Source organism: Macaca mulatta, chromosome X (genome assembly GCF_049350105.2).
Source record: "Macaca mulatta isolate MMU2019108-1 chromosome X, T2T-MMU8v2.0, whole genome shotgun sequence".
Classification (NCBI taxonomy): domain Eukaryota; kingdom Metazoa; phylum Chordata; class Mammalia; order Primates; family Cercopithecidae; genus Macaca; species Macaca mulatta.
Window position 1 is genome coordinate 36,059,315 of NC_133426.1, and position 14,240 is coordinate 36,073,554.

Below are 14,240 nucleotides of genomic sequence, written 5' to 3' on the forward strand. Positions count from 1 at the left end.
CCACATTTTCATTATGAAGTCTAGTGTGGATGGGTATTTAGGTTGATTTTGTGTGTTTGCTATGGTTAATAGTGACAGACACATGCATGTGTCATTATGGTAGAATAATTTATATTCCTTTGGCTATATACCCAATAATGGGATTGCTGGGTCAAATGGTAGTTCTGTTTTAAATTCTTGGAGAAATACCAAACTGGTTTCCACAGTGGCTGACCTAATTTAAACTCCCACCAGCAGTGTATAAGTGTTCTGTTTTCTTTGTAACCTCAACAGCATTGGTTATTATTTGACTTTTTAATAATAGCCATTCTCACTGGTGTAAGATGGTATCTCATTGTGGTTTTGATTTACATTTCTCTAGTGATCAGTGATGTTGAGAATTTTTTTTCATATGCTTGTTGGCTGCATGAATGTCTTACTTTGAGAAATGTCTGTTCATATCCTTTGCCCATTTTTAAATATTAGACTTGTCAGATACGTAGTTTGAAAATATTTTTTCCCATTCTGTAGGTTGTATTTTTACTCTATTAATAATTTTGCTGTACAGAAGCTCTTTAGTTTAATTAGGTCTCATTTGTCAATTTTTGATTTTGTTGCAATTGCTTTTGGCATCTTCATCATGAAATCTTTTCCAGGGCTTATCTCCAGAATGCTATTTATTAGGTTATTTTCCAGGATTTTTAGTTTTAGGCTTTACATTTTAATCTGTAAGGCATCTTGAGTTGATTTTTGTATGTTGTGTAAGGAAAGGGTCTAACTTCATTGTTTTTGCATATGGCTAGCCAGTTATCCTAGCACTATATGTTGAATAGGGAGTCCTTTCCCTGTTGCTTGTTTTTGTCAATTTTGTCAAAGATCAGAAAGTTGTAGATGTGTGGCTTTACTTCTGGACTCTCTAGTCTGTTCCATTGGTCTACATGTCTGTTTTTCTATCAGTACCAAGCTGTTTTCATTGCTGTATTCTTGTAGTAAATGGATAACTGGAAGTTGGATAATGTGATGCCTCCACGTTTGTTCCTTTTGGTTAGGATTGTCTGGGCTATTTGGGCTCTTTTTATCATTCCATATGAATTTTAAAATAATATTCTTCTAATTCTGTGAAGAATGTCAGTGGTAGTGTGATAGGAATAGCATTGAATCTGGACATTGCTTTGGTCATTTGAACAGTATTGATTCTTTCAATTCATGAGCAGGGAATATTTTTCTATTTGTTTTTGTCATCCTTGATTTCCTTCACTAATGTTTTGTAATTCCCATTGTGGGGATCTTTCACCTCCCTGGTTAACTGTATTCCCAGGTGTTTTATTCCTTTTGAGGCTGTTGTGAATGGGATCACATTCCTGATTTGGCTCTCAGCTTAGACATTGTTGTTGTTGTTGGGAATTTTATCTATAAGCCCCTGACTGGGGCTGCTGCATTTTCTTCAGAGATGCTCTACCCAGAGAGGAGGAATCTAAAGAGGCAGTCTGGCTACAGCAGCTTTGTGGTGCTGCTCTGAGCTCCGCCCAGTCCGAACTTCCTGGCAGCTTATTTTACACTGTGAGGGGAAAACAGCCTCCTCAAGCCTCAGTAATGGCAGACGCCCCTCCCCCCACCAAGCTCAAGTATCCCAGGTTGACTTCAAACTGTTGTGCTGGCAGTGAGAATTTCAAGTCAATGGATCTTAGCTTGCTGGGCTCTGTGGGAGTGGGATCCTCTGAGTGAGACCACTTGTCTCCCTGGCATCAGCCCCCTTTCCAGGGGAGTAAACTGTTCTGTCTCGCTGGCATTCCAGGTGCCACTGGGGTATGGAAAAAAAAAAAAAACAAAAAAAACTCCTGCAGCTATCTTGGTGTCTGCCCAAATGGCCACCCAGTTTTGTGTTTGAAACCTAGGGCTCTGGTGGTGTAGGCACCTGAGGGAATCTCCTGGTCTGTGGGTTGTGAATACCATGGGGAAAGCGTAGTATCTGGGCCGGAATGCACCATCCCTCACGGCAAGGTCTGTCATGGCTTCCCTTGGCTAGGGGAGGGAGTTTTCCGACCCCTTGTGCTTCCCGGGTGAGGTGACACCCCACCCTGCTTTGGCTTGCCCTCCGTGGGCTGCACCCACTGTCTAACCAGTCCCAATGAGATGAATCGGGTACCTCAGTTGGGAATGCAGAAATCACCCACCTTCTCCGTTGATCTCGCTGGAAGCTACAGACCAGAGCTGTTCCTATTCGGCCATCTTGCCTGGGAATTCAAATTTGCGCTCTTTTAACCACCATGATATATGATACATGAGGAAGGCCACATGGTAAAGAATGTTAATATAGGAATCTAGCAGGAGTTCATTGGTCTTTGAAGGCATTGTCAACCTGTTAAGACAGATCTGGAATACCTATCCTTGGGATTTTAATTGCATAAGATCAATTCTTACCTACTTAACCCACTGAAGCAGAACTTTTTGTTATTTACATTCAAATGTAATCTTTATGGACCCTTATTAAACTGATGGCACTTCTATAACCTCTCTTCTTTTTATAAATTAATGTGCCTAACACAGTGTTGGCATTCAAGAGTATTAAAAATATCTGATATTGGGTGCTTTCCGGGCATCATACACTATGTTACTCCCTGTACATATGTTGTTATCTCCCTATATGGCCACTGCAAAACTAAGAGAGAGGTAGGCACTATATAGTTTTTAAGATTTAGAAAACTTCCATTCCATGACAGTCAACCTGACCCAAGGCAAAGTTTTCATTCAGTATCCTGTGCCTTTGAATCTCAGGGGCTTCTCCGTTTCTGAAGGAAGAACATCTAAGATATTGTTTCCATTAAGTATTATTTTCCTTACTCCAAAGGAAATGATGAATTTAAACAGATAAAACAGCTCATACCAAATGTACCTGATACCACATGAGTTCTCAATGTATTTGAATTATAGCAATTTGTTAATTACCGATAGCTAAATCAGAAGCTACATCTCTAGGGATGTATGTATTTCAAAAAAATTATCTGGTAATGATAATTCTTCCTTCTGAAAGCTGAATGAATGATGCTGACAAGTATTCCAGAATGTCAGGAAACATGTGGTGTGGGCAATTTGGTTAGGAATCACAAATGATTTTCTACTGTCTATATGTAAATTTATCTCTAATCATAGAGTGTTTGTTTCATTGTTAAATTTTCTATTGTTTTCCAAATATTGGCATATTTTTCATATATTTTATTTGCCTATTAAAATTGAAAAATAAGGCATGTATTTTCTATTTTAATCAAACCCTATAGGTCAATACTCATTTGATACTATCTCACTTAGCATTTTTCTGTTTTTGGAGTTTAACTTTAATAGTTTATTTAATGCAATCACATTTTTACCTTAACTCTTATTTTGGATATTAACAAAAATAAATACAATTAAAATGTTTTGGAAAATGTCTTATTTTCTCTCTGCATTTTCTCTAGGCAATGTTGAAGCGTACTCCTCACTGGAATGTGAAGTAACATGGCAGCTGGGCTTCAATTCTCCAGAAAAAGGAGAATTTATTCTTCATGTCTGTCAAGGAAACGCACTGAAGCTAAAATGTGTTGCACATGTAATTATTTTCCTTGAACATGGTTTTTGTTTTGAGGGCTCTGAATCGATTGGGTATATCCTGGTGTGTATAGTTACCTATATCTAGAATTAACTCTGAAACGCAAGACTTTCATGCCAACAGTACTAGTTTTTTGTTAGAGCCTCTATAAATATGTAATATCATCATGGGAGCCACTGAAATGAAATTATTTTATTAAAAGTCACAGAAAATATTTTCAGAGAATGTACTTGACGGATTAAAAATGTGAGTAAAGGGAAAGCTGTAATATGCAATTTTAACCTTTTTCTGGTACAGTCCAGAAGGCCTTAACTTCATGACTCAATCACCAAGCATGATTTTACATGTGTACCAAATTTCCCACTCAATGTTCTTAGAAATATTAAATAAGCCAAATGCTCTTTTACTAAATCCCATCTATATTTCTAGGGCATGATGATACTCTTACATATTTCAGCTGTGAAGGAGTTTTTAGCCTCAAGAGATGAGAAATTCATCTACTTTTACTAATTTTAGTGATGGCAAGTGACAGAACTCAGTATGGTTTTTCATCTAAGCCTAAAATAAGCTGGGTCCTACTGCTTTTCATTATGTGTAAATTAGTTTTATTCTTTCAAAAACTGTCTATTGAAGTATAACATGCACATGTATATGTGTATGTGGAGAAACATGAAGTGATTAAATAAAATATTCATTTGTTTGTCATTCATTTATGAAGGCCTGATTGGTTTATTTACTCTTCTGTTAGTTTTGTTTGAAAATTCATTGTTCCAATTACCTGGATAATCTTCTTCAAATAGATGTAATTATAGAATATATTAAAACCTATGACAATAACAAATAATATTTCATAAATGAAGACAATAGGGTCAAGAACACATAATGAGAAATTGGAAAACTTGGAGTCTAGTTTCCCTTTGGCTATTGTTTACTTTCCTGAAAAATCAAAGAGGTGGATGATACCAACATTTCCAAAAATCAGTCTATGTTGCACTAGTTCTGTGAGGTGCTTTGTGTGAGATGAGGAGGGGGAGTCCTTTCCTTATGTAATTCTGTGGATCTCCATTTTTTGATAAGCAAAGTGCTCATTATCAGTATATTAAGCCCCATGAGTAGACTTCTAGTAGAAGCATGCCTGAATAATTTCATTTGGCACCTTCTTTTCCATACTTAAGTGAGCCTTCAACTCTTTCCTTTTGCACAGCACATGCTAACACCTTGTACATAGTTGTGTAGATGCTGTCTAAGATCCCTTTCAGTGATTAATCTACACAATTCTTAGTCCTGGATCTACTTTCTTAATAGAATTATCTTACTCCTCTTGCCTTCTCTAGTTTGGGAGTATGTTTTAAATATTCCATTCATTTTCCTTTCTCTTAAGCACTCCACAAAATCTGGTAACACTTTTTATTTTAAAAGTCACTCTGAAGCTGAAAAAAATTGTGTCATATCTTAAAGTGAAAAATGTATTTTTTTATAGCTTCTTTACCTTCTCTTCTTTCCCCAGGAGGAGAATTGACTTTACTTCCTTGTTCATAGTTAGGAGTTTTTTCAACTGTAAAGAGACCACACAAGATTGACACATTAAAAACCACATATGTTTGTTGAAATATATTTATACATGTTTCGTGGAGTTGGCGAATGTTATGTAATCATTGTATGACTTAGACAAAGTACTTAATCACCCTAAATTTTGGTTTCTTCCACTGTAAAATGTGATAGTACCATCCATTCATTCATTTAACATTTATTTATTGAGCCCCTGCACTGTACTAGGCCCCATATAGGCTCTGTGTATTTAAAGATGGATAACATAAGCATAGTCTAGCTTCTCTCTGAGCACTTTCTGGACTGGTAGACCATAGTGGAAATGTAAGTAAAAATTAATCATATATCTGGTTAATACTGGGTACACAATAATATTATTATTACTATTATCCCCATAATTTATGATTACCATCAGTATCTAGATATTTTACCTAAAAATATTTAAGTATCTAAATTCTAAATATCTAAATATTTAATTATTATTACAGCCAAAATATCTAAATAAAATATCTCCTATGATGTTATTACCCCATCTTAACTAGATTATCACAGATTTAGTTGAAATTTTGGAAAATAAAATCATTATACCTTGGGTACTTTTTCATCAAAACTAACATGTATAATCCTGATTTGTGATTTATTTTGCATGCTAGAACATACTGAATAAAGAATATAGGAGTATTATAATTTTTATTTTATTTTCTTTTAGTAATTATATCTTTGGTTAATATATATTCAAAATTAGAATACTTTATTTTTGTGACCAAAACAAAGTATTTTATTTACCATTAATTCAATTGTATTTTTTCTTTCTTCCTCTCGTTATTAGCTTGGTCGCACCAAAGTATTACTTTTGCAGCCAAGGATACTCTTTAGTAATTGCCCTCAAGGTTTAACAACTTGGAGGAAAGCCATTCTTCAAAATGTAGGACAAAACCATGCTTATTTCAAGGTAACATAGGATGTTGGTAATTTCTTATTTGGATCAGATGACATGGTCATAATACTATGAAGTTAATACTTTATTCTTCACTTTTGCTAATTTTTAGATACTTCACGTGAAATTTATCTGAGTATAGTTCATCTAGTTTGTCCTGTTAATTTCTTGTAAGAACAATTTTTCTCACTACCTTCCTTAGCCTCTCTGTTTCTTCTCTTTTCCCTTTTATTCTTTCTGTTATTTGGTTTTATTGAAAAAATAGATGTTTAAGTTTTAAAATATACATTATTAATGTTACACTCCATATTTATTTATATGATTTTCCTTTTTATTTCACTCTGTAATCAAGGCCATTATGGTAGCACCTGGGACCTAGATCAGGGCCATTCTGGAGAGAGTATGTTTATGGTTGTTGCTTCTGATTTAAATGGAAAGAGGAGCAAAGTGGTGATTTTTTTTTTAAAAAATTGAAAAATGTAGTAAGACCAGCTTCCCCTCCCAGTTAATAGTAGTAGAGGTTAGCATTTGATATTTTTCATTCAAGCTTTACATTAATGTGTCTTTTTCTGCCCAAATTAAGTCTTTAGCAAAACTGAAAAATGAGGATGCTCTTTTCTACTCTGCTGCTTTAGAATTAATTCTTACCTACATAGTCTCTTTGTTCCTTTAGTCCCAAAAATCTCTTGGCCATTTTCCCTTTAAATTATTCTAGCTTAAAGCATGGTAAATAGGTTTAAATTGGCCTATGAAAATCCATACAATAAATAATTGGTAAGTTACTTAGAACTTTTCTGAAGATCAAAATGATATCTTAGACATTAGTCTTTCTATCAAGGAGATAAACAAGAGATTACTTCATCATCCTACCTCCTCAGTAACATTATTTTGAGATTTTGGGATCAGGGAAAGACAAACTCTCAAAAGTAGTATGTAGAATGTTGTCATCTTCTCGAACAGAAATAACATCTTTATAAATTTTGCTGTCTTGAAAGCACTCCAGATAATAAACTTCAGCATCCTATTTGAATTGGAAGTTGTCACTACTGAAGATTCTGTTTTCTTGGAAAGGGTTGCAATTTCTTGTTTTAGTCCAAACTATTTGTACCTTTGGTATTTTCAAACACTACTACAAAATCATTTTATGACCTGTGCCTGGAAATCTTCTCTCTAGGTAGTGGCGTGGAGGCTTTCCTATGAAAACTTTGAAACTATATTCTCAAAGAATAATGTAGCTTTTCTACAAATTTTCAATTACAGGTTTGTAGTCAGAGTCTTTTGCCTACCATTAATATTATTCCATCGCAAGGAATAGTTCCATTTGGGGGAATAACTGCTCTCAATATCTCCTGTAAACCCACTGTGGCGGAAAAGTTTGATACAAGAGCAAAGGTATGTCCATACGTATGAGTTTTTGCACCTTACATATGTCTATGTGGGTTTGTTGGTTGTTTAAGTTATCTATAATGGTAGGTATAATGCTACAAAATGGAGTACACATGTTTATTATTAGAAAACTTGTTTTAATTCTTTCTTCTATTGGGAATGGTATTTAAAGTTACAACATTAAAGAGCAATTTTCAAAATGTATATTTTTTAAGAAATTAAGTTAGCTTTAAAGAAGTAGAGTTTTTGGAGATTAAAAAAAGCCACTTACCTTTATCATCTAATGAAAAATTGGATAGCAGAACTTGGAGAGGATTTGCAGAAAATATTTTTGATGAAGTTGGTAATGGAAATTTCTACTAAGTTGAAATGGATACCTTCCATCAATATGAGGCACTTTCTTATGAAATCGCAATGATATTTGTCATTTCTGAGTTTTGACGAACCCTAGATAGCCACAGAGAAGAGGGTTGCTTTTTTCAAAGCATTAGTTAGGTAGATTAGGAAAAAAATAATCAATTTTGCAATGCTAATTCTAAATAGTCTTTATAATGTGAATTATGGGTAATTTCTATATGCTTTATGTTCTGGGAATTATGTAAATGAAAAATATTACCCTGATATTAGGCACTTCTCTAAGTGATACATAAAATACATAAGACCCGTATGTGTAAAATTTAATTGTAAAACTCAAAGACTAGCGTGTTCTTGGTCAATCTTATGATCAACTGTTTGTATTTACTCACATTAAAAATAATATATACACTGTTTTCAGATCAAAATGAATTAACTTTATCTTACATTTTTTCCCTGAATGGACCATAACAATACATGAGTAAATAATAGGTAACTTAATATAATAAAAACTGATTTCCCCAACCCTTGAACAAATCACTTAAGAATGATATCTTATTTTCATAAATAAATGTGTTGAAAATGTTTATAAATTATATATTGTGATATATTATCTCAGACTTGGGTAGAATACTTTTAAACACAATATTCTGGGAAAAATAAAAAAAATGGCCACCAAAAATATAGGTTTTACTAAACTTAATTCTCACTATATTTTAGAGGATTATGCTGTTTTTTTCTAATCTTATGTTTATTAATATTGTAGTATAATGAGACTCATTTATTCATTCAACATTCACATTATGCACCAATCTCTTGTAAATGTTAAGGATGCAATGATGAACAAGATAACCAGGGTCTTTGATGTCAAAGAGTTTACAATCTGGTGGGGAATATCAACAACTCAATAAATAATTAAAATACGCTATAATAAGTATTGTGATGAAGACATGTAGCAGGCTAAGGGAGTACACAAGAGAGATACACAACCCAGTCTTAAATTATCAGAGACAGCTCCCTAGGGGAAGGTATATCTAAAAGATACCTGAAGTTAAGAATAAGCCAGATTAAAAGGATGGTAGTGGGGTGTAGGGGGAGAGGAGGAAAGGTTATTCAAGGCTAGCACGTGTTAAGGCTTGTGTGAGAGAGATAACTGTAATGCAGCCATAAGAAACTTAAAGATTAACATGACTAGATTATACTACCAAATGGATGATAGTGGGAAAAAATGTACTTATATGACCCGTGTAAGTTTTAGGTCATACACGGCCTTATCAACATTAAGAAACCCAAGCTTCATTTTAAGAGGTAGAAGCTTTAACTATGGGGATTTCACAATGAGATTTGCATTTTTTAGAGATCACTTTGGTGATAGAGCAGTAAGCTGGGACCAGAAAGATGGAATGCAGAGTTATTAGTCTGTTGAAGAGGTCCAGGCAAGAGAAACTGGTGAGAAACTGATAAATACATGGGGATTGGTGATTGAAAAGGGGTCCCATGTAAATAAGATGGGTAAGTCAAGAGTGAGGCAGATAGTGGCAACATTTAGAGAGAAAGAGATCAGAGTGTGAGTGACACCTATTAGAGGAAAATGTTTGCTTGAGTTGGAGGCATCTTTTTTATCTTCATGTAGAGATGTCTAGTGAAGAGGCAGCCACACATATATACTGGTTTGAAGGCTGACGATTCATCATAGAGATGAAAGAGAATTTTTCTACTGTCTCTCTATGGGTCCAGATGTGTGTAAGTGAACCAAATATATAATTGAGAAGTTGGAATGATAAAAGTTGAAAGAAATTGAATAAAGAAAAATATAGAGGAGAAAGGTGAATTGGGGTTGATTGGGAGAATATTACACATCACAGGCTTGAAAGTCTCTTCAATATGTGACATCCAGGAACTATTGTCTCTGACAATGAGTGAGAAAGCAAGGGAGAGAGGGAGTTGTAAAAATGAGACAGATGAATGAATTTATGGTTTCAGAGGTTGTGCATTTATGAGGAGTGATGTTGTCCAGGGTGTAGTTTAAGTCTCTAGAGATGAAAATGTCAACAGACCAATGGTCTAGGGTGGTGAATAAGCTATGACAGCCAGGAGTTTTGGATGAATAAGGAATGATTGGGAGGTGAGTAAAAGGCAGCCATAGGGAGTTGAGACTTGTGTATGGGGTTTATTAATGAAGAACATGTCAGTTTGTAATTTCCTCTGAATCATTAAGTTATGCTCTTTTGATTTTAGTCAAATATGTTTTTTATATATTATATACTCTGAATAAAATGTGGCAATCATATAGCATTATGAATACAGAAACTTTAATAAGGCTATCTAGCTGGCATATTGATTTTCCCAGTAACTCTGAAAAATGGTATTTTGTGATTTCTTTGTGTATAAACAGTATCAATGATTCTGTGGAAGAGTGAAATACACTCACTTTGCTTTCTTAGATATAACATACATTTAAATTTAAATCTAGACGTTGACTCATTCCTGTGCTAATACAGACAAGGCTTCCAGGGAATTATATTTTTACACTTCTGAGACTGTGCTTAAGCAACTGTATGCTCAGATACTCCATAGTTCTTATTTTGTAGGAATTATACAACTAAATTCTTAATTTGCTATCTTAATTTTCTTGGAAGTAAAATATTCAGGCAGCCTTTAGTTTAGCTGCTGCTGCTTTCAAGTTTGTGATCTCATGAAAAAGAAAATACTTGGTCTCTGCAAGAGTCAATTTCCTCAGTTTAAAATTACGAGTATTAACAGTCGTTATCTAATAGAATATTGAGTACTAAAAAGGATTTCACTGTATTTAACCCATATACACAGCAATTTTTAGCTGCTATCATTACTATTATGGTTGTTGTGCATATTTGCATCTTTCCAGGGGAAGATATATATGGCAACCATTCTCCTATTGTTTGTTTTTTAAAAATTTTGAATAATGCTTTGAAATTAGAGAAATAAAAATTGTACTGCAAGGAGTGGCAATAAAGTTTAGTCAAATAGGTAGAACTCTGCATTCAAATTCACAAACCATCAGCTAATCACATTTATGGTGGTTCTAAGGGATTAAACACTCACTTTTCTTAGGAGTATCAATTTTACAAAACAAGAAATGGGATGACAATTACCAGAAAAATCTTGTACAGTTATAATGTTACTATTATTTAAATGAAAAAAAAGTTATATAAATGCCAGGTAATACTTCAGCGACTTATGATTATATTTTAATGTGGTTTCTACAAAGTTTTGTATTTCTCCTAAATAAGGTTGCTATTCGTCATGCGAATGTTATAGACCTTAGGATTGGTGGATCTGCTGAAATTGCTGATGTAGAAATCGATCCTGTGAGTATGTTACTTATTTGTGTGACGAAACTCTGAGTGTGGTGATTTTTATTTGTTATGTGTTTCTAGTTAGCCCATTTATGTTTAAAAATATTTTCCAATGTATAATTTTTAAAAATTGCTATATATAAAGTTAAAAATTAATAACAATTAATATATGTCATATAAATGTAAGTGATGAAACAGAATATTGAATGAAGGTTTAAGAATTTACCACTGCATGTAAGGATCAGAACACTATCAGTACCATTAAAATCATCTTCATTATGATCCTGTCCCTTATAAGAGATAACCACTTGCCTATAATGATAACACAAAAATATGAATATGAATGCTTTCATTGTTAATTATTTAGTTTGTTTGTTTTTGAGCTTTATAACAAAGATGTACTATTTGTAGCCTTTGGTGAGTTACTTTTACTTAAATATTGTGTTTCTAACATTCACCTAAATTGTGTGTAACGGTATGTTAATCATTGTCATACTGCATAATAGTTATTTGTGTAGACGTACTATAATTTACATGATCATTCAGTTGTTCATCCCAATAGGTGTTTCTGGTTTTTTTTTTCAAACGCAAAAACTGTAGCTGTGAACATTTATATACTTATCTTCTGAGGTACACATACAAGAGGTTCTCTAGGAATGGAGTTATTGAGACAGAGTTATGAGTGTGTTTGACTTCACAAGACTATTCCTAAAATTTCCTCTCTAATTTCCATTGCTCCAAATTCTATTATTCTACAAGTTATATTGTCAGATTTAAATTTTGCCAATCTGTTGAGTGTAAAATGATACCTCACTGTGGTATTGATTTGCATTTTCTGAACTAGAGTCACATTTATGTTTGAATTATTGTATGTACTCTGAAAAAATTTTGTTCTAGAATTGATAGAGTGCACACACACACACAAACACATACACCACTTTTTTGTTGTTGTTCTGGCCAGCCCTTTAGTGTTTAGATCTGGACTTACCTATTCAAAGAAACTTTCCTTGATTCTTCAAAGTAGGACCCCCCCATTGTGACAGTTTTAAGGTATTACAGACATCTTATGCCCTGGGAAGATCACCATCAGAGCACTTGTCATATTATTTTGGGGTTATTTGTACTTTTGTTTTTTTCTCCCACTAGTACTGTTAACACCTACTACCTTATTGGTGTGGAGCTAAATTGAGCAGAAAAATGATGATAAAGAGGTCAGCTGATTGCCTCAGGTCGGGGGCTTACTGCTAGTCTGCATTTAAATGGCATCACCAAAATTCCAGTGTATAGCTTTAACTTATACTTTTATAACCTTTCTTTATTCAATGGTGAAGGCATAAGTCCGGGTAGACTAACACATACTAAGTTAGCTAGTCCAAGGCTGTGGTGATTCCTGGAGATGAAACTCTGTAGTATCCAGAGTGTTTTTTTTTACATTACTATGGCATCCTTCCTTGAAAAATATTAGATAATATTAAGTCTTTAATCACTTTCTTTTCTCATCCTAAAGTCATTTTGGGCATGCTCTGCATGTTATGGTACAATTGAATAATTTATAGGACTTTAATATATTTTATCAATATTCCCTTATTTTATAGATTTTAGACATAGCTGACTTTAAAAAATAATATTCACATATCACTAGATATTTTTAGCCATACATTTATTAACTATACAGTAATGGCTAAGGCGTTGACTATGTGTCTTAATAACAACTAGGACATTTTACTCAAATGAGCACATATACAATGCTCATTTGCATATATGCTTATTTGAATGGGATAAGAAGAGTGATTATTTTTACATATACAAAACATCAAACTTTCGTTTTCCATTTTGGATTTTAGAAATTTTACATATACAACTGCGTTGACATTTTAAATGAAACAAATGGTAGCCAGTCTACCTTCATATGGAATTCTCCTCAATATTAGGATGCTGTTGTCTCAATCTCCTTTAAATGCTGTATGTAATTATTTCACTAAGAAACTCCATGGTATTTTAGTAACTCTACTACAAGGAGGAATTCTAAAGAGTTTTGTGATATAAGCACGTGCCTTGTATATGAGCTACAGCTCAGATACACTTAATAAGCATTCCTTGTTTATGTAAGGTAGATGTTGGTTAGGTGCTAGGGATACAAAAATGAAATCACGCTAAGGTGCAGTAGAAGAGACAGATAAGTAAATAAATACATAAATAAATTATGTGATATCATAATGTAAGTAAATATAAGAAACAGAATTGGTCCTGAGCACAGCATGATTAATTGTGGTTTATCCAAGTAGGGTTTGAAGGATGTGTAATATTTTATTAGGCAATTGCAGGTTATAGAAAGGCTTTCCTGACAGAAGGGGCACCAAAAGGGTGAAGACACAGAAGGGTGAAGCATCAGGTATTGGTTGGAAATGCCAAGTCATACAGCTTGTTGAAATATTAAGTGATAAGGTGAGAGTGGGGCTAGTTGAAGCTGGAACATGAGGAAGCAGAAGGCCATGGTGAGCTTTATGAGCCCTGCTAATGAGCTTGGACATGGTCCTATAGATCGTGAGAAACCATCAAATTTTAAAACAAGAAGTGATATGATCAAATTCTTACTTAGTTTAAATATGGCTTCATTATGAAGGGGAGAGTTTGAGAAAAGTGAAAATCTAGAAACTAAATGAAAAGTGATGGTTTACTAATTTCATACAGTTACAATATGGACAAGAGGTGAAGAAAGGGGAAGAATTAATAGGATTTATTAACTTATTACATGTAGGAGGCATCTAGGAGGTAGGGGAGAGGAAGGAAAATGTGACTAATTTTTATAGGGTTCTGCTCTGCAGTTAATAATTTCCTTGATAAACATAACGTTGCAAGTTTTAGTTTATGTTTTCATAAACTATTATTCTATTTTTGAATAATTTTTATTTTTAAATTTTAGAATGTATTTAATTTCAGTGGCGCCTATATTGGTGGTACCCAGATTGTTCCATTTGTAATAAAAAACAAAGGTATAACACGTGCCAGAGTGGAGTTTAATCTAAAAGACTTTCCAGATTTTTCAATGGATCTTAAAGACAAATCAGGTATATATTTTATATATAATGGTATTATTGTAAAAGGAAAATAGTTTTAA

The 14,240-nt window shown here is 33.7% G+C and overlaps 1 protein-coding gene across 1 annotated transcript in view; it reads left to right on the forward strand.

Annotated features, from left to right (window-relative positions):
• The window catches only part of CFAP47 (cilia and flagella associated protein 47), a 427,534-nt gene that overhangs the window by 52,586 nt on the left and 360,708 nt on the right, over positions 1–14,240 (forward strand). Inside the window, exons 16-20 of the mRNA XM_015127166.3 lie at positions 3,432–3,562; positions 5,940–6,062; positions 7,308–7,439; positions 11,057–11,134; positions 14,046–14,190. Of these exons, the coding sequence (XP_014982652.3) occupies positions 3,432–3,562; positions 5,940–6,062; positions 7,308–7,439; positions 11,057–11,134; positions 14,046–14,190 (609 nt within the window). The remainder of the gene's footprint in view (positions 1–3,431; positions 3,563–5,939; positions 6,063–7,307; positions 7,440–11,056; positions 11,135–14,045; positions 14,191–14,240) is intronic.